A 22,451-nucleotide genomic window follows, 5' to 3' on the forward strand; every position below is an offset into this window, starting at 1 on the left:
CAGCAGATGTCAGTTGGATTTGTATGTCAGATACAGGTACATTTAAATGAATTGTTGCCGTAGGATTCAGGCTCGATAGACATTTACGGGGGGGGGGGGGGGGGGGGGGAGGGGTGATGCAAAATTTTATTCGATGTTTATCTGTCCTCTAACTCGAAACTGACGTGTAGTTTCAAAGGAGTTTTAACGTTGTGATAAGAAGGAAACATTTTATAATACCAATTATGAAGGTAATTAATATTATTCTTCCATTCCCAAGAACTGGACAAAGATCGGTTAATTGTTTGCAATGGTTGCATGTTGAATGCGTGTAATGTCCAGGGACAAATATTTGAAGCATGATCTATTCACGGAGATAGACCTTTATAAAATGAAAAAAAAAACTAAACGTCCAGTGGCATATATTTTGTAGAATAATATTAATTTCGACACGATAAAAACAGGTATCCAACCAAAATAACAGTAGGAAAATTTATAGTAATTTCTTTTACATTTTGTTTTATTCTTTCATGAAGTCGAGGAAATTAAACGACTAAAATTCCAGTAACAATTTTTTTTGGAATATTTATATTGTCACGATAAAAACAAGTATCGACCAATTTATCAATATCGCCTCTTCGTTTATAGACCACGTTATTCCTTTTTGTAGCTCTCCTCGAGCATTCATTTGATGCAAGAACAATGTATAGGAAACCATTTTTAATTTAGGGTTTACAAGTTTGGCTAGTGTTAGGGTAAGCCCCCTCCATGCTTTGGTGAGTATGAATGAACGTTTAATAGATGTAAGGGGAAATTAAGATTAATAGCTCAAAAGTCAAGGTCGCTGTTTATAAATAAAAAGCAGAATTATTTTTAGAAAAAAACAAGTTTCCTGGTATGAACTTGAGTTTCCTTTGTTGGATTGAAATGAACATTTTAGTTTGAAGAGATAGGAAAGATAAAGACGTTTGCTGATTATGTTGTTTTTTTTTTTAGATATATAGGTCATTGGCCAAGGTCACTGATCCGTACTAAAAATGACTGAAAATGCTGAAACCTGCGGCGCATTTTTTGTTTCATTGGGATAACTTGTAGTACACTTATTTTAGATGATATTTTTTGTAGTACAACTTTTTCAGTAATATTATTTATCATGTACGTTCCTGTCCTGGAGGATCAGCCAGGGTCATGAAAACCCCTGCTACATTTTTAAGGAGGAGTCAAACAAGGTTATATTTAGGTAAATTACTTAGGACTCTGGAGAAAGTAAATATTAAACTTTGCTGTACGATTACTATGACATCTTATATTTTCAACATTAATAGTGGGTATGTCGGGGACAATCTATCATTGTGAGATTCGGGTAGCATAGTCCCAACTCTAGTTCTTCATGGGAGGGATTGTGGTTGATTTTCATATGATGAAGACAAACTCTTTCAACCAGTTTAATAGAAGTCTGGAGCTGGCATGTAAGTAACTGTTAGTAGTCTTTTGTTAATTTATGTTTATCATTGTCATTTTGCTTAGTTTCTTCTGTTACCTACTCTAACATCGAGCTCGGACTCCTTTAAACCGAGTGTTTACTGGGCTTTTTTGCTGTGAGTTTGTTTATTCCACATTGGCTAGAGGTATAGGGTGAGGTTTGAGATCTCACAAAACATGTTTAACCCCGCTGCATTTTTAGAAACCTCCAGCCTTTGTTAGTCTTGTGTGTTTTTTAAATTTTGGTTCATTTGTATATTTGGGAGTTTTATGTGGCGTCCATTTCGCTGAACTTGTATACATTATTGTTAAGAACCAGCGGTATTTTTTTCGCTGCATTGAAGACCCATTGGTAGCATTGGGCTGTTTTCTGCTCTTTTGTCGGATTGTTGTCTCGGACACATTCCCCATTTCCTTCCTCTATTTTATCTCTTTATTTTTTTTCCATTTAGTAACATCAGTGTATTTTATTTAAGTTTCTGCAGTTGATGGCAATAATCGTATCACGTGATTAAAGTTCCAACAAACTATGTATAGTAAGTAATGACAATGGATAATCTTTTTTTCCTAAATGTTTTGCGTTTCTAAATGTGTTTTGTGTGTATGAATTTTCAAGAACTTACAAGATAGATTAGCCATAGACACGGTATGAAGAGCATAAAATAAAATTAGAGAGAACATTTGAGCGATAATTTTAAATGTTGCTCAATGGTAAAAGTAAAATAGCTAACATTTTGCTCGAAAGACATAGTTATGTATTATACTAGTAGTAGTAACATTTTGAGCAACAACTGTAATTGTTATTTACCGATTGATATGGAAAAGCTAACTTTTGCTTTAAAGAAAGAGTTGTTTTTATACCAGTTTAATCCCAGGAAAAGGGAAAAGAATGATAAATAGGTTCCCAGACTTGTGTCACTTGATCCTGTCAAAGAGCTAATTAAGACGATGTAAAAATATGTCCTTCTATTGAGTATTTCACTGGCTTTAATCTGACACTGCACTCGCAGATGAGATATGTCATACGAAATAAAGATTAAATGTAGCGCCATACAAAAGACAAACTTGATGAAGTAATTTCTCTTCCGTAAAGAAATGACATTTATTTTTACAAGTATAAGTAAGTTGTCTAGTTTCTTAAAAGGGGTCGTGTATCTTCGTTAATTCATCACCAAACATTGACATTTAAGCATAGAATATCTAAACTAATATGTTTTTTTGCTAATACAACGCTTTACTAAATTTGCATCACAATAATTTATATCTGTGATGGCGATCTACGCCACGTATTTGCAGACGCGGATAAGCGTTATTTATACAAATTTGTGGACGATATCTTTCGATTTTTGATGTCAATCACATTACGAAATTGTCATTAGGACATAGTACAATATATTATAGGTTAGATTTGATGTTTCTGTAACTAGCCCTTTGTTTGCTATAAGCATCAATCTGAGTAGTAATAGATTATGCAATTGTGTTACAGAGCAAACTCATTTATGTTTGTTCTCAGTTACATAGAACATTCTGCAATCAGAATAATTAATGATGTTAAGATAAATGTATAATACTATATATTCTAAGTGCAACATGTATATTTTTAGTTTATAATGCGCATGCCATTGGCACAGTAAGAGTCAACGTCTGATATCGATTTCAAACAATAAACATCAAATTCGACAGTGGTCAAGTTTTGTTTAGTGTTGTTTAAACAAACATTTGTTTATGCGACATTAAAATTAAATAAAAGATAACTTTCGTTAACTTTGTTTCTTTAAACCAGCCCATAATTTTCTCAGTTTTCTTTGTCAAGTTATGTCAATTTGTTCACGTTCTTAAATAGAGTCAGTCTATTTTTACTCTGAAATTTTCCATAACGATGATAAATATCTCGTTTCTACAAGAATTAAAAGTAAATTCTACAAATAGGCATATTTCTGATATAATTTCTGGTTAGAGAAAATTGACAAAATATTTTTGTCAAAAGTTGTATTAATTTTATAACTAATAACTTTTAATCTTTGAACAAAATTGGTGAGACCCTTTTGAGTTAAATGAAATACAATCCCAATTAATTGCTTGAGAAATAAAATAGAATGATGTGTTTTAAATAAAACAACAAACTCAGTAAAGATCCATCTAAATTCCATTTAATAGAAATATATATTAACACATTTTGTTACCTTGATGATATGTTTTGCTTTAAAAAAATAAGAATTCCCTAATTATTCTGTGGAAATAAACCCCATGTAATTGACTAATTTTATCCTTTTCATCATTTAGATATTTAAGTTTCACTAGGAAAACTCTACACTAAAATTTACGACAAGAGAGCCGACTTTTCGATCCTTATTGCTCAGTTTTTAGTTTTCTATGTTGTGTTTTTATGCTGTTGTGTGTCTTTTGTTTTGTTTTGTTTTTTTATTTGCCATGGCGTTATCATTTTATTTTCGACTTGTGAGTTTGAATGCCCTTTTGGTATCTTTCGCCTCTTTTTTATTGTTAATTTTCCTTATTTTTATTTAAATTATTATTCTTACATCTGTAGACATACAGGTTACCGTGAGGCCTTTCAGCCATGAACGTAGGCCAATATCTCTATGTTAGCTAACCAACACCCTAATACATGTACAAGTCAGTGATATGAAACGAAAATCGAACATAAAACGAAGACAAAACATCCATTGGAATATTAAAGGATCCTGGTTTGACGCATGTACATGTACTGTGTGGACAGTGGAAGTATACAACAGAGAAAAAGACAAAAAGCCCATTGTAATAGTTGGATTCACGTCAAAATAAATCTGTAAATATCAGCTAAAATGGATTTGACTCTTTATATGACACATAAAATAACATCTTCCAAAGAACACAAAAATGCCGAATTTATTAAATTGTGATTACTAAGTCTATTGAAAATATGATGATATTATACCCATAACCGTTAAAATTTAATGTCCATGTGTTGGTTGCTAGAAATGGGAAACATGATATAACGACTGTTCTCATCTATAATTACTAAACTTCGCTTTCCTCGACTTGGCACCGGATTTGTACTCGCCATGAGCAGCACAAACAATACAACAAATGGAAGTGTTTACCAGCTGAGCAACTGAGTTCTTCCCCGATATTTTGGTTCAAATCACGCTTCTCAATCTGATTATTGTGTATGGTTTTGTAGTGTAGGCTATATTTATTTGTTTGTTTTTGTTGCTATGATGTTGTCCGTCTTTTCTCGATTATGATTGCCCATAATTTTCAGTTTGTTTTGCTCCGTGGTTACTCTTTTGTATAACTGAATATTGTTTACATGTTCACACGTTTTTTTCATTTGATGTGTGTTAGTTTTCATCTTGGGAGTTGTGCTAGTTTTTTATTTCTTTCATTAGTATTAAGATATCTTTGGAGTTTATTTCTATCTTTTTTGGTGAGTTGTGCTAGTATTCATACCAACTTTATGTAGACCCAAACCTCCCTAAAAATCTAATCATAACAAATTATGAATTGTGAAAATAAACAATTCACTATTGCATAAAGTTCATTGCCAACTTCATTTTGATTAAAAGAAAGTATTACAAATTCGTCCCTGGTTAATTCATTCAAAAACAACATGCTTTACTAGGAGCTAATAGCGGCGAATATTTATCTTAGCGCTAATTGTCAGTTTGTGTTACTGGAACGTTTCAAAATACAATATTGAATTACGAAATAAAAAATTTAATGTTGCCTATCAATAAACAAGTTTATAAATTCATTGCTACCAAAACAATTGATTTAATTCAAGAAGTAACTACATATTGAGCAAGATTATTCCGACAGCTGACCGTTCACATTCCTCAATTGGGTCTCAAAAGACAGTCAGATGTCACTGCATATTGCTTGTTGATTTGTATCAGAGCAAATAATAGAATAAATTTCAATAAATGTCTACAATGTTTGGTGGCGATGTTTCCTGTCAGGTATATTAAGATATACTGACCAGCAAATTAGTGTCACAAAGGCTTGTTTTGTAAGATATCTAGGAGAATGTTGTCAATGATTGACATTAATCTTAATACTGACCATTCAATAGCAACGATCAAATGTATGTAAAGGAATAAAGAAGGATATGTTGATTAAATATGGTACTGACATGATATCAATTAGGATTCTTGTCCTCGTATGCAATTTACAATATAGTGCGATCATAAGCAATTCACAGTATCATTTGTCCATTAACAATGTACAATATCATGCGTCTATGCGCAAATTAAAAATCAAGCGGCGCTCAAATCTGCACACAACACACTGTTGCTGAAATCGTTACATCTAATTGCTAAATACAATGCCAAATAAGATACTCAGATTTTCTGGTGTTTGTTCGTAGTATTGGGGAAGGTAAATCGACATCATTTACAATTAAAAGATTGATCATCGATAACACGGTATTAAAAGAGGTGAAATATATCAATGGGACATTCAAATTCTGTCGTCGAAAATAAACGGACAATGCCATTGCAAAAAACTAAAAACGACCAAAACACAAACAACAGTACATAACATAGAAAACCGAGGACTGAGCAAAACGAATTCCACCAAAAACCGGGGGTGATCTCATGTGCAAAATTTGCAAAATAAGCATGGTACACTCTACCTCGGTACGTATAAAAATTGAAAGATGTGGTATAATTGCCAATAAGACATCTATCAACCAGAGACCGAATGACGTAGATGGTAGCAACTATCGGTCGTCATAAGGCCTTCAACAATGAGCAAAATCCATACCGCGTAGCAAGCTATAAAAGGCCCTTTACATGACAAAATGAAAACAATTCACATGAGAAATATGTATGTATGTGATCGAGTTCCAGTTGTCAAAGGTAGGACGCTTTTTCCCAGCAGTTTGACTTACTCTTATAGAACTGACTGTTATAAAATGAATGTAAACAAACTTAGTATCCACATTAATTTGCAAAGAGACCGTTTCATTCCCAATTATTTCAATAATCAACGTTTAAAAAACCGATTCACAACGTATACTTGTCAGTGGTTGTCATTTGTTGCTGTATACCATATTTGATTTTCGTTTGTTGTTTTGTACATAGATCATGCAGGCCGTCGTCGTGAATTCTCTTTATTCGCAATCCCAACAACTCTTTCATGGCACCGTACTTTTTTTAAGGAATTATACCGCAAAATGTCTAGTTCCATGCTATGTTTTTTTTAACATCAGAATTGAAATATTCTAGTTTTCCAATCTATTTTAAACAATCTTCAGATAGTAAACATATTAATAATTAAATGTCATTAAAACCTACAATAAATTGCAGAAACCAATGAAATATTTAAGATAAATAATATCATTCAATATTGAGATAGAATTATGCAAAATTTATTACTGAATGTTAATACACTCTTACCCTCATTCACTTCAATATTATTAACCTGAGTAGTATGGTGAATAATTTATGGATAAATATCAATACGCTTACAGTTTGAAGCAATAATAAAATGTTTCTTTTTTCTGTATAATAGTTTGCTTTGAGGATTGTCCAAGATCACGTCTTCATTTGCTATTTGTTACGTTGCTGTATGAAATCCTCTATGAAGTGCAGCAACCGATATTAAGTGTAGGAAGACATTTCTATCAACAGGTTATAATTTTGACTATCTTTTAATGGATGCAAGCAATCTTTAATAGGGTATGATTTATTAATTTTGTTTTTTTGTTACCTTATTATACCGTTATTTCAGAGTTAAGTGCCTTTCCTGGTACTGGTTTTTATGTCATGTCCTTCTACGTATGTTTTTTTGATTTTCAATGTATTGGTCAAGATTAAAAAGGGGGATGGTTGGTATGATCTCAAAATTGTTTTTTAACTCCACATCATTGTCATGTACATGTCAATAGTCAGAATGCTTACCAGTAGTTGTCGTATTTCATATGTTGATGTTTTTGTTATAAGAAGAATTTGGTTGAATTGACATTTTTTTTTTTTATTGTTTCTGTTAATTTATTCACAACTTTTATATGGGGTTGCAGATTTTAACATGTTGTGTAGATATCCGTCTATTTTTAAGGCTGTATCTTGTCCTCTCGATGTCTATTGGTTATTTTTGTCCCTTGGTTCAGGGACTTTCTATACTAGTATAGACTGTCCCTGCTTGGTTGCATACCCCACACACTCTTGTACTCATATCATCTTTTATATTTCAAATTGAATATACCATATGACTATGTTATCTGATATTAACTATGTTCTATGTTAAATTGTATTATGCCTTACCATTTTCCAAATATACAATCAACAAGACTATAAAATGGCAGTTGATAACTGGAAGACTACTTAAGTCCAATAAAAGCATTTTTTTTTTAAAACGTCAACACACAGCAAATACAAAAATGACAGTAAACTAAAGCTGTGATCTAATTAATAAGTGGGAATGCTATAGGGTGTTATGTCTTTCAAACATTTATACATTAAGATTCAGCTGTAATATTATAATTTTAACTTTCACACAACTGAAATACAGAAATAGCAATTTCCTGTAAGTTCGAGCATCTATCATGTCTATTACTGATGTCAAAATAACAAAATTAATTTTCACCATTTTAAGTAAAATTTAAAATGTACGAAAAATACATAAAAATGTTACCCATAATCTAAAAAAGACTTGAGTTTAAGTTATTCTATTCCTAAGGAAGTATCGACTTCGAATTTTTGCAATTATTTCTATCAATTTAAACCGGAATACACATACGTATATTTAAATAAATTACCAAAATAACTATTAAATGACTTTAATTCGAAATATTAATTTGCATAAAACCACTAATTAAATATCAATGTGATTAAAATATCTTTAATATGAATATAATGGAAAGGTATCCTGTTACAATTTGTTTGATGAATTGGTGTTTTGTTATTTGTGGTTCTCCCCAACAGTCTGTTATTGAAGGGCTTCATACAATCATATGAGAGGACAGATGGTGTTAAATAGATAGCGTGTACACATCACCGACTCACTGCCTTTTAATCTTCCGCTCAAACAACATTTATGAAAATTGTTAGCAATGTCTTAACCTTAATCAGCATAACAAGTCGACAATGTTTGTTCATTTGTTGACGACGTGCTTTCGTTTTAGATCTCGAGCTAATAACCATATTCTTATTTTAAATAAATAAACAAGACGTTTTGATAGAAGTCGTGTGGACGTTGAAGCACTAATGAAATAAGACAATTCATTTTGAAAACGTCTACAGATGGATGACAGCAATAAACTATATTAATTATGGCAGTGATATAATAGTTGATTGAGCTTTACAAAACTCTAAATGACATAGTTATTATGGACAGACTTCGTGGATTATGATAAATTATTAATTCATTGAAAATGTTACTTGAAATAATCAAAAGATACCATTAACTCTAATTTTGTAAATTTCCTAAATTGTTTTACATGATTTTTTCAGATGATTTCAATTTTCGCATTAGTAAAGTAATCCTGATTGAATTTAGTTTGCCTTTAACATCTAGATTTTGTGCATTAAATAGATGACCATTTTTTCTTTGAATGGAATGTATTCCCACCAAAAGGATAACAAAATAACATTGTGTTTTTTAAAATTAACTTTGAAAAATTGTTGAATATGGTATCGTAAAATTTACTAAATTATTGAAATTATGATTATTATAATTTTTTCATATTATTTGCCATATTATTTATGTGTTCTTTATGAGTTCTTACAACGAAAAAGTATTAACAAAAATACCGAATTCATAGGTAAATTCAAAAAGGAGAGAGACCTTAAAAACTGAAAAAATCGAACGGTACCGTAGTCTATCTCAACCTTCGAAACGAATGGAAAACAACTGTCATATTCCTGACTTGGTACAGGCATTTTCCGAAGAAAATGTTCGTGGGCTACGGTAAAAACACAAAACAAACTAAATAAAAGGAATATTGACAATCGAAATCCTACGAATGATTTTGCACGAACTAGAAAAATCAAATACACCTAAACAGGCGGACAGATTAACAAGAAAAGACACATGCAATCAGTAACAAAGTTTTATTTTAAAATCTGAGAAATCTACCATTAAAATCAGGAGTGATAAATAAGATGGTTTCGAATGGCTAGCATAGCCTGTAAAGCACGCTACACTCGTCTATTAGTCTAGAAATCACAGCCGGTAAGGGATCATATACGTAAAGAGTAAAAGTCGGAGAATAACGCAAGAGCTCTTAGAGAAATCTACGTTTTGTATATGTTTTTATTTAAAGACAAAACACTATCTTTTTAGCTATAGCTAAAATTAGAGAACGGTTTGTGAATATAGGCAACAGTAGTTTATCAATGTTCAAATCTCATAAATCGATTAAAAAGAAAAATAAAGGTAACAAACAAAAACTGAGGGAATCGTATGAACTCAAAATGAGCGAGACCAATGAGCGAGACCGGATACGTCAACAGGATAAGCGTCTCCCACTAGGCATGCATCATCCGCTATTTACAATGTTTGGTTAAAAAAGTAGATTTATTAAATAATGATTGTATTACACAGTTGTGATCATTTCGCAGTCTGAACCTTCAATTTCCTCATCTGTACTTGCTTCTATTTTCGGTTTTCTTTTACGCACTTTCTCAATAGACTTTGGTGGACTACGTTTTGTCAGTTTTATCTTGTCGAGAGGTTCCTGAAATTAAACAAAATTGTTTTTCGAGAAAATAATCAAAGGAAAGTCAATATGAATACAAGAGAAATTCAATAGACATTTAACCCTTGTTAAAACGAATACAAGAGAAATTCAATAGACATTTAACCCTTGTTTAGATTAATAAATTCAAATTCGTTTCACACAAACTGAAAAAAAAAGTTCGTGTTCTCAAACTGCTTGCTCTATTTCAAGACATTTTTCTAGGTAACAAATGTGAACTGATTGACACTGTGTATGGACACTATGATTATCTATTTGCAAGTGAATTTGATAATATACCTTTAATTCGGAATTCTGCTCCATTTGAAAATCCAAAGTGGCAACATTGTTGACCAGTAATTTTCTGAACGAATAAAATATGAGACACATTTTTTAACCAAATGTGAAAGGCGAAGTATTATACTTATTCGTTGATATTTCGGATTTTTTTATGAACTTTTTACTCGTTCAATTGCATATATAACTTAATTTTAAAAAAGATCATATATGAATAATTCAAAATCCCAGATATTCGTTAACTGATCTATTAATGTATAAAATGCACATGAAACGCCGTAAAAATGAATACTAGTATTTTCATTTAAAATTTGATTCTTATTATATTTGTACCTTTTCAATTACATTAAAAGATGTTCCCGATCCCATTGATCTGTCATCTGTATCCGGACCTTGAACCAGCAATGTCTTTGTTTTCTTGGTTGATTTTAATATGATGCTGATCTGTTTAAAAGAAACGTAACATTTTGAAACTTTATAAGTAAAAAGATAAATGTGATGCATGACTTGAATATCGTGCATATTTTTTTTCGCCGTCCTGAATTTACTATTTCTATTGATCACTAGGTGTGATAAAGCGCTACTTATTTTATTTTAAAATCCACTGCAAGTAACAATGCACTTTCTCAAATTTATTTGAATATAAGAGCGCGAAAGAATGGTAGTTTTAAGAATTCAGCGTAGTATCTAATTCTTATGCCCCACCTAGGGTCATTATGTTTTTCGGTCAGTGCGTCCGTTCGTTTTTCCGTCCGTCTGTCCCGCTTCAGGTTAAAGTTTTTAGGTTAAAGTTTTGGTCAAGGTAGTTTTTGATGAAGTTGAAGTCCAATCAACTTGAAACTTAGTACACATGTTCCCTATGATATGATCTTTCTAATTTTAATGCCAAATTAGAGTTTCACTAATTTCACGGTCCACTGAACATAGAAAATAATAGTGCGAGTGGGTCATCCGTGTAATATGGACACCTTCTTGTTGTTTAAATCAAATTAAATGGCTGCGTTCGGTGCTCATTTATGTACTAACCTTCCCAACTGAACAATTAGAGAAATACAATTAGAAGGCAAACGATGTATGAACACCTGAACACATGGAGAGATAAAATGAGTCCAGACCAGGAACTTTGTATGAAGTTTGATACAAATGATGTTTTATGTGAAGAAATGATACAATTACTCACCTCTTCGTGGAGAAACAGGTAAAATACTATGAAGAATGAACCCTGAAAGTATGATAAACAATTTACCTCAGAACAATCGAAGTTAAAACAATATACCTCAGAACAATTGAAGTTAAAACATGTATTCCTTTATAATACATTAATATATATGGTTTACTAGCCACAGTTTAAATTGTCAGTGAAGCAGTTGCTGTTGCTCTATAAGAATAAAATTAACCTTTTACAAAGAAATATATTGTGATTTTAAATTAAATCCTGTTGAATGAATAATAATTCTTTGAATATGTTATGTATGTTTTTTATTCCAAAAAGCAATTTTGGGATATGCACCAAGGAGACAGCAGCCCATTACAACAACAAAAAAGACATCTGTGTATATTCTGATTTGTAATTTCATTTATTTATTTTTTCGTTTAGATATTTTGATTAAATGTATTTTTTAAATTGAAATTCAGTATCAAATACCGACCTGAAGACAATTCATCAATGCATACAGATACTTCAAAATGGCATCATGCATCTTAAGAGAGATAAATGCAAAGGACCACACGACTGTAACTAATATCAATTGTGTCCAGAGTCCTCTCATGTGGATTCTACAAAATATAAGAAAAGGGTTGAACAATATTTCTTTGTTGATATATTACATGCTTTTCAATAAAAGAGAAACCTTCAGGGTCAAGATTCATACGTTGTAGTCCTGTATCTTAGATTCAAAATGGGTAATTACTAAATTTCCTTTTTTTTTTTAGAAATTTCCTTTTAGACTGATATAGAAATCTGTTTTTTTCTACTTGAGCTATTTGTTTTAAAACAGAATTTTATTATATTTTTGAATTCAAAATCAGAAGTCCCGAATCAAAGGAATAAAAATAAAACAGTTACCTTGGTATTTATTTTATCATACAACATTTGCCCTTCCACTACTAGCAATTTACAGTGCTGCAGCTTGTTTTAATGCTGTTGGCTTTAAACATGGGTCTTCATGTTAAATGGTAGTCTGATCAACATTTTGGGTTGTCTTCGTCGTGTATTATCACTTAGAATTTAAATCATTTTAGAATTCCTTATCCATAAAATTAAGTCCAAATACTTTGTCACAGCCCATTCGTCTCCATGTTATAAAATTATTAACTTGACCCGACCAATAACCCACTTCATCAAATAAGATAAATGTTTCTAATGTTTGAAATAATTTTATCTCAAATGTAATTGATCAATGATGTGTTATTGTTCTGAAAAGTTTCTAATACCATTTCGGCATAATATGAACGTATGTTACCGGTATTATTACTAGTGCGCTCTACATTTGTTTTTGGAATACCATTCATCTAATACACTCTTGATCAAATGAGTCGATAATGAAGAAGGACATTTGTGGTACACGACAATAAAACACTAACTCAAGTACAACAACCCAGGAAATACCGGTCTTGATTAATAGACTTGTATTAATATCACAGGTCAAGCTGAAAATCAATAATATAGTGATTCTATCCAAAGAGATAAATTATGTTCATTTAATTCTTCTGTACAACTTTCCCGATTACTCCTCAAAGTACATTAATGAAAAATAGAGTTTAGCCAAGGCTGGCAATTGTGTTTTGTTTCGTTTAAGGGAAACCAGTTTTAAAGTTTAAGTTTTATACCAGGGTTAAGTTTAGTTAGTAGCAACTCCTACTGTCACTTTAATCTTCGATCAAATACGCATTGGAAGGATTATAATTCTAATTTTATTTATAGTGACACACATACTAGGACTTGAAATCATAAAAATGTCACTTGCAGCTATTTGTTACTAACTTGATTTTAAATTTTGACTGTAAACCAAATCCAAGGTATGACAAAGTGCTAGTCTCTAAGTCGATCCGAAAAACGTTTCAGGTAGTGTTTGAAGATGTTAAATATGGCTGTTTATATACTGAAGTTTAAAGACATTTGAGTTTCACACCAATGTATAAATATCTGTCAAACAGACACAAACAGAAACGCTCACAAAATGAAAAAGAATTGACAACACAAAATTCTACAACTACTAGAGAGTGCGTTATACAAGATGGAGACACCGACCTAGCAAACACTTGTCAAACTGTTGCAAGACATGATTGAAACTCGTATTCCATACGATATCTGCATTCTATATACAAAAAAATCTATATACATGTTTTCAACAATTACGATGTAGAAAAACTCCGTTACTCTAGACAGAAAGAACAATGAACTCGCTACATTTCAGCAGCAGCTGCAACAAAAAGAAGAAAATTGTAGAACATCACAAATGTCAAGAAACTATAAGATAATACAACCTGTCTGTAAAACATATCGTGTAACCGGACTCACATAAAGCAAGGCAACAATAGTAATTCAAGGAATAAACTGTTGCTGGTAAAAGTAATAATACAGTAGAAAAATCTTTTACTTACGTAATGATTTTGTTGGTTTTCTCACTTTTTGTGTAAGAATTTTCATTCTGTTCTTTTGCTGTGAATATCATGACCATTATATTTACCTAAAATATGTAATTTCAAAAATTAAGAATCATAAAAAAGAGCTAACTGTTCTTCATAAACTGGTATACTATGAAATGAAACAGCACCCGTATTTATATCTTCATTATACAGTAATTGATCATACTATATAACACTTCAGTGTATCCAAATTACCCGAAAAAGCATATTTTGTTAATTTGTAATTTAAATAACATGCAATCTTTTATCACCGGTTTTTGGTGGGGTTTGTTTTGCAAAGTCTTTGGTTTTCTATGTTGTGTTTTGTATACTGTAGTTTATCTTTGATCGTTTTTCGTTTTTTGCTATGGCATTGTCAGTTTTTGTTCGACTAATGAGCTTGAATATCACTTTGGTATCTTTCTCTTCCCTTTTACTTATTATTCCTGATATTCAAACTTCAAAATCACATGAACCCGTCGTTGATTATATCAATACAATACATTAGGTCTACATGTTTAAACACGTAGAAAACAGAAGCGGGTTTTCACAGAATTCATTATGCTACTGAAGTGAATCATGCAAAAACTTAAACCTGAACTAATACGCAAATTCGTGTATGTCTATCAATTCAGGAAACATAATGTTTCCCTTTGTTTTTTTTCACAACAGAACTCATTTGACGTCAAAGACGAGAAGTAATTGTTTTGCAAATGTCATTTATTAACTTAGTTCGACTGGTACAAAACTAAGGTCAGTCGTTGGACAGTTCAGAAACTAGAAATATTTGCGGGTAAGCAAGATATAGTTAAACTGAGCGTCAAAAGTATTTTTCTTTCTTCTTAGAAGACCAAGATTTAATATGACGCAGGAATTATAACCGTTATTACAAAAATCAAGTAAATAATCATGGCAGTTACAAGGACTGTGATCTGAGAGAAAACATTAAAAGTACCGCGATCTTTGACATATTGATAGATCAAGACAAAGATAGATGAACTGTTTAAATTGTTCATCTGAATGGTAGGCTGCTAACTTATTCTATCAACAACAGTAGTAAACTCACCGCAATGATCCCTACAGCTGGCCCACAGAAAAGCCACAAGTTATCCCAGTCAACCCAGCACCTACGTAAAAATGGGAACTTTCATAAAAGACAGCATTAATCAATGCAACACCATTACATAATTACATATACAATATTGCTCGAGCCTGGTTTTTTTTCTCTTGTTTCTAAAACTCGTCAAATAAATAAACGTTATATTTTCTAACATCGAATGAATATTGCTTTTACCCTACAATTTAACATTCAGCTTAATAAGCATATAGTAAATTTTCATCCCGACTGTTGCATTTGTTTTTGAATGAAATCGAAATAATTTAAACGCGGACCGCAGTGAGGACCCCCAAATGAACAGTGATGTAAAAATTATTTTGAACATACCCGTTCGCTCTCAATAGAAGCAGGCTAAAAGGAGACTATAAACTTATACGATACGTTTATCCATTCGTATTATCTATACCACTTATATCTGTATAGTAGAATTGTCGATTGCAGAATAAATTAATTTTATTGTAGTTTAATGCCTCAAACGGAAAAATGTGGTTCTAGTGATACATTTAATATTATTAAGGGTCAATGAAATCCTAATCCCAACACTCGACATTATCTTTAAAAGTTTGTTTTCAGTAGCGAAAAATGCGACAAACTACGAAACCATTAAGAACGAAATGATGCCGTACAATAATATATGTGTGAGTAAAATCTAAATGTAGCATTTTATTAAAGCTCTACATATAACAACCTTTCAAAATATTTGTAAGGTTTCTCGATTGTTCTTACGTCATCAGACTACTCATATGTCAGAGATGTATCTCGATATTCCTGCTACCTCTGTGTTCGGCGAGTTGGAATTTGCTGATCTCGCTTTTAGTCCGGTCTTATTTTTGTTATTATACACTTTTATTTTATAGATTTTCAAAATATTATCAACATAACTTGTTTCGTTCAGTTCTTTTAATACCATAGTGAAAATAAATATCTTGACTCAAAACAAATCTTGTAACTAGGTTGTCATATTGTACTCTTATTGTTTTTGTTAAAAACTATAGGACACAAGTATCACCAAAACGATTTTGACATATGTAATTAACAATACAGAACACTTTATCGTTATGAAAAACGTATTTCATTTCAAACTTGCAGTTCATCTTATAGTTCAATATAATAAATGAAACGTCAATCATATTTAATTTCCTGGCAATGGTGAAGCAATTCGTGTGTCGCAAAGTGACATGCTATGAGTGACCTGATGTCTGGTCCTGATAAACGATATTTTCTTCTAAAGATACACGCGATGGAATTATAAAGGCAGCGATAAGAAATACTTGACTAACCCTTAAAAGCCGTTAATGAAAATAACAATTAAAAAGGGGGAAAGATATCAAGGAGGCATAAAAAGTCGAATGAAAAACAGACCAAATCAAAATACGATGAAAAGAAAAACAAGTCTACAAATCACTTCACAGAAAAACAAGCATTCCAAGAGTATTGCATGGCAATACTTAGTCCCCTTCCGGTTCAAAATAAATTGTACTGGAACAAAATGCTAACTTGGTCTATAACTTGTCATGGTGTAAACTATTTAACAAATATCAAGTCAATATCTTCAAGCATGACGAAAAAAAGTGAGGAAAACTGATTATTTGAGTGAATATTCTAAGTCAAAGGACCATAACTCTGCACAAAATCATCAGACCGAAACAAATTCGAACTTGATCTGTAACTTGTCATGACAAAACAATACACCAATTATCAAATCAATATCTTCAAGCATTACGAAAAAAAGTGAGGAAAACTGATTATTTGAGTGAATATTCTAAGTCCAAGGACCATAACTCTGCACAAAATCATCAGACCGAAACAAAATTCGAACTTGATCTGTAACTTGTCATGATAAAACAATACACCAAATATCAAATTAATACCTTTAAGCACGAAGAAAAAAGTGTGGAAAACTGCTTTGACGGACTGACGGATGGACAGACAGACAGACAGACAGACAGACAGACAGACAGACAGACAGACAAACTGACAGACAGTCAGACAGACGGATGGAGCGCAAACCTAAAGTCCCCTTCGACTTCGTCGGTAGGGGACTAATAAACATTGAGTTACACGAACCCTACCAAAACAGGGAGTGAAATTTCCTGCTAGACTTGTGACACCAGCCGTTGTAATTCTGTAAACGTTGGTGAATCATATCCAATGATTAAGAAGAACACAAACGCGGATAAGTAAATGTCTCTGTTCTTATCCGAAGACATAATCAAAGTCAATAACCATTGGTCATGGAAATTTCCTAAACATAAAACTTGACCGATTGAGTTTGAAATGAAGATGTGATTTTCAATGACAATGTACAGTTAAGACTATTGCAAGTAGAAACTAAACAAAAGTTGAAAACTAAAGCAGACGCAGCACGAACCCCTTTAAAACAAAGCCAGGGATACACCCAGGTGCTCAGGAAAGGTCCACTGTTATCAACCTTTGTGTTACTCGATGCAGGAAAAAATCGTTAGTAAGTCGTAGTCGGTGATGTAACAATCTAGGAAAAGAAGACGGAATTGTGGCTACGACATGTGGAGTATGTCTGTGGGAGAGATGTTCCATAACGGTGAATAAAATAATGACGGTGTCCTAAAATGTCGAAGGGATGACTTCAACTTTTATCATTTTGGAAACTTGTTTTAATAGCTTCCATGTAAGCAGCAATCCTCTACCAAGCAAACATGTGAAACGCAAGCCCTCAAATATCGTGTCGACTGGGAAATATATTAGTTCTCAACCAACCCTTATTGCAATTGTCAATTACTAAATGTAAAGTCATCAAAGATACCAGGCTTATTTCTTTTTCAAGTTTTGAAATTTGAAAGCTCGTTAATTGAATCTTAGTTATCAGATACGGGACTAATAATTTAGTATGCCAGACGCGCCTATCGTCTATTTGACAAGCCGTTTTGGATTTTTTGATACGCAGTCCTCTTTAACTTACTTTATTTGGTGCTTTTTTTGTTCGAGCCCCACTGACAAGTCTTTTGTGGACAATAAGTGTGCCTGGCGTAAACATTATAAGCCTGGTATCTTTCATGAGTTTAGTTTTACAACCATTGGGTCGATGTCACTGTTACAGGAGGTTTCCTCTCCGAGGGTATCACAAGCCCAGTAGTCAGCACTTCTGTGTTGACATGAATAATCATTGAAAAAATAGTATTAATAAATTAACTGTAACACAAATCTTTGAATTGTTCAAAAAACTATGGAATATCTACCCCAGGAATAGATAACATTAGCTGTATTTTCAAACCCTTTCGGAATTTTTTATCCTCAATGCTCTTCAATTTCGAACTTTATTTTGACCTTTTAAACTTTTTTATTCCAGCGTCACCGATGAGTCTTTTGTTCTTTTGTAGACAAAACGTGCGTCTGGCATACAAAATTATAAGCTTGGTATCTTTGATAAGTTTATTTCTACTCATCAGTGGCGCTCGAATCAAAACAGTTAGTAGGCCAAATCAGTTTAAAGGTTAATGAACATTGTAAAATCAAAAGTTCAAAAAAGTTGTGAAAAATCTTTCTATGTCAATGTTTTCACAAAGAAAGAAACCCGTTAGTATTTTTTTATATTTGTACATTCTAAATTAAACTGAAAATGCAGTTTATGGTGAACAGTAAATACACAGGAAATTACCATAATCAATTCAGCATAGAATTACTTACTACTGAGCTGGTGATACCCTCAGGGACGAATGTCACCAGCAGTGGCATCGACCCAGTTGTTGTAAAGGTCAAGTTATAGTAAATGGGCTATTCTACAGTTTTGTTTTGGTGAAAGTTTTCATACAACCTTGGTTCGTTGAACTATAACTGAAAATCGAAAAAAATGCATTTATCTCTTATATCATCTGAAATACTACTGTTTGAATTCTTTCAAAATAGGTGAACATTTGTATATAATCGGCGAAAAATCTTCTTAAAATCATCAAATCTCTAAATTTCTAATACATAGATTTTAAAAAAAACTATATGTTGTTGATACATAAGTTTTCTTTTTAATTATGCAAATTAATCGTTTTTACGGTATACACCACTCAAAGTGGTATTCCATGTGAAAAAATACCACAAAACGTGGAAATAATCGTAACGTCATCACGTTGCAGGCCGTTAAACGTTGATTTTTGAAGTGTTTCATTATCAACTAGGTAACAGATTGATTATTAGATAAAATACGAAGTTGGTGGCCAATGATTATTCTATATCAATAAAACGAAAATTTATTATGTATCTACAAAAAATGAAAACAACACGTTATAAATGTCATGCGTCCGAAGCGCTTTTCTGGATTTACGCTCAAAGCCAAATATTTGAAAGTTAAAGATGTATAAGAACCGAAACAGTTGAAGAGCTATATTTCCAAAAAGGGCCTAAAAAATAGCCAAATACATCCAAGGTCAACTTTGCCTGAGGGAGTTGAAACCTTAGTTTCTAATAATTTCTAAATTTATTAACGGACAATTTTAGAAAGGTTTGTTATAAATCATGTCAGTACCGAAGTACTGACTACTGACAACATATAGTTTGTCAAGAAAAGTCTATGTATTAGAAATTAGAAATTTAATAATTTTAAGACAAATTCAAGAAGGTTTTTCGATTTTATGTGCTTTCTATACCAATGTTCACCTATTTTGAAAGAATTCTATCAGTAAAATTTCTGAAAATAAAAGGGAAAAATGCATTATTTTTTCGATTTTCAGTTATAGTTTAACGAGCCAAGGTTGTATGCAAATTTTTAGCAAAATCTGTGACATAACCCATTACTGTTCCTTGACCTTAAACGTCATCAAAGATACCAGGCTCATAATTTAGAACGCCTGAATCGCGTTTTATCTACTTAAGACTCAACATTAGTGTAGATCAAGATATAAAGCAGACTTAACCCCGTGTGGAGTATAATTTGTTTCAAGTTCAATGGGATATATGCTACCAACATAGTCATCAATCTCTAAATCATTAATGAAAGGACATCATCTTTATAGCGGAACATAGTGTTGGCTTCTGAAGGGTAAGAGATATGAAGACTAATTGTTACAGCATTTTTGCCTCCATGCGAAAAATGTACTTCAAAATATATAGCATACGTGATGCAATATTCATTTGATAAATCCTAGGCAAAAGCAATTATACTAAATGGGAAATAAAAATTGGAATATATATTATAATACATGAAAAAGGCAAATAAATAGCAACAAGATAAGTGAAATAAAAGAACGAGAAAAGGAAAAAAAACCTTTAAACTTAAGAACCATACATAACAAACTCTCACGATAATGGGTCACCTTAGTTTTACATGTTACGCCATCTAGCAGTCTGTGATTGCCAGATATGTAACATACATATAATAACGGTATGCTATTTATCTTTTAAATAAATAATAAAATCATCTAAAGTTATTGGCATAATAATACATTCATGCAATTTAGCTGGTTCGTACAATACAATTTCAACGTTGTCCGATAAGTTTTTATAACTATTATTTCCATATTTATTATGTTTGGAAATTCTGTAAAATACTTATTACTTATTTATGATTTTATTTTCACCAGTAAAAACAAAACACTAAAATATCATTTGACACTTACATATCCTTAGCATAATATCCATCTCCTTGGGAACCAATAAATGCTCCCACTAAAATGCCCGGGATAACTGAAATATAATTATACAGAGAGTTATGTCAGCGCCTCTCATTTCTAATATTCAAATGAGTTTTCCTATATTTTTAAAAGATTTATCACTGTTTATTTGAAATGAAGTAACATAACTGTTAGAAACCAGGATAAACATGAAAGTAGTATACCGGAAACTGTTGAATAAATCTGCACATTACAAGCATAAAACATGAACCTTTTAAATAATTCGACACAAATACTAACAATGAAAGAAAGATAACTCTAAATACACAGATCTGAAGGTACCTACCCCATCCTAGGAAATAATATCTAACCTGTCCACCTGACTCATTGAGCTCGCCATGCGAATGTGCTGAGTACGTAATAACTATATATAAATTAAATGCTTCATTCATCAACCAGGAATATGTTGACAAAAAGAAATAATGAAGTAATACTGAGCTGATTTGGCAAACTATCTGTAAAAAAGACAATAATCAAATACAATAATAAAACAAACTCTGATGGATAGGTGTTTATCTAATTATTCGGTTGTTTTTCAAGAAAATAATGCAATAACACAGCGAGTGCTAATTATTGAGCACGTTCTGTTCACCCATCCGGAGCACATAAAATTACCCCTGATTGGTGGGTTTCGTGTTGCTCAGTTTGTAGTTTTCTTAGTAGTCATCGGTGGACTGTTGTTTGTGTTTTCGTTGTGTTTCCTTTATTACCATGTAATGTTCGACTATTGACTTTTTCTTGTCCCTTCGGTAATTTTTCTTTTTCGTTTTCATCTTCGAACAGTTGAACAATGTCATTTTCCTTTCTCGTCCGTTGTCTATGATTGATAATTGTGGACAATGAAACATACCTCAACTTCTACATAAAACAGAAATAAGTATACAATTTGTTTCGAAACTTGGTATGAGTCTGCTATATTTCCAGAATAAGATTGTAGAAATCAGAATCCTACATAAACAGTTCGCGGAAGGAATACAATGAAAATTGACAGATATGGAATTTGTTATACCTTATAGTCATAAAGATCTATTCCACACATGAATAGCTGGCTGAATATAATTGACACAGATAGATTTTTATGGAGGGATGCTGTACATGATGAAGTTCTGAAATAGAACATCAATGAAATCAGTTGCATTATGACTATAATTTTATATTTACTATTTTTAATGCTAAAATCTGCGAGAAATGGAGAATGAAATGTGCTTCAATTCATATCTGAATTCTATTTAAACTACAAGATTGCAATGGACTGTTCTCAAAACCTTGTGATTATAAAAATATGTGCATTTCATTATCAAAGTGATATAAATTATTATCTGTGATTATAATTGTCTTTTCAAAGAAATATGTAGTAAATAAATGTAACGACAAAAATATTTGGATATTAATATAAATACTTATAATAAAGATGAACAACAAGTGTGGCAAGGCACATGAGAGCTGAAGCTGTACAGCCAAGGTATGAAGCAACATTCATTAAAATTGGTCTTCTATATCCTTTATCCCACTGGAATAGAAACATTTAATTTAAACATTTTATTGATAATTGTATCAGAAAAATGTAAAAATACTGAATATTGGTTACCGGTAGAACATTATTAGAACAATAGCTATCTTATTTTGCACAACT

The 22,451-nt window shown here is 31.9% G+C and overlaps 1 protein-coding gene across 1 annotated transcript in view; it reads right to left on the reverse strand.

Annotated features, from left to right (window-relative positions):
- Positions 1-9,514: 9,514 nt before the first annotated feature.
- Positions 9,515-22,451, reverse strand: part of LOC127708376 (adhesion G protein-coupled receptor L2-like) — a 39,922-nt gene continuing 26,985 nt past the window's right edge. The window contains exons 17-26 of the mRNA XM_052213240.1: positions 22,219-22,328; positions 21,828-21,924; positions 21,105-21,273; positions 20,765-20,831; positions 15,132-15,192; positions 14,042-14,127; positions 12,088-12,214; positions 11,619-11,660; positions 10,772-10,882; positions 9,515-10,141 (exon numbers count right to left, since the gene is read on the reverse strand). Of these exons, the coding sequence (XP_052069200.1) occupies positions 10,001-10,141; positions 10,772-10,882; positions 11,619-11,660; positions 12,088-12,214; positions 14,042-14,127; positions 15,132-15,192; positions 20,765-20,831; positions 21,105-21,273; positions 21,828-21,924; positions 22,219-22,328 (1,011 nt within the window). The 3' untranslated portion in view covers positions 9,515-10,000. The remainder of the gene's footprint in view (positions 10,142-10,771; positions 10,883-11,618; positions 11,661-12,087; positions 12,215-14,041; positions 14,128-15,131; positions 15,193-20,764; positions 20,832-21,104; positions 21,274-21,827; positions 21,925-22,218; positions 22,329-22,451) is intronic.

The sequence above is a fragment of the Mytilus californianus genome, unplaced genomic scaffold (genome assembly GCF_021869535.1).
Source record: "Mytilus californianus isolate M0D057914Y unplaced genomic scaffold, xbMytCali1.0.p SCAF_7, whole genome shotgun sequence".
Lineage (NCBI taxonomy): Eukaryota > Metazoa > Mollusca > Bivalvia > Mytilida > Mytilidae > Mytilus > Mytilus californianus.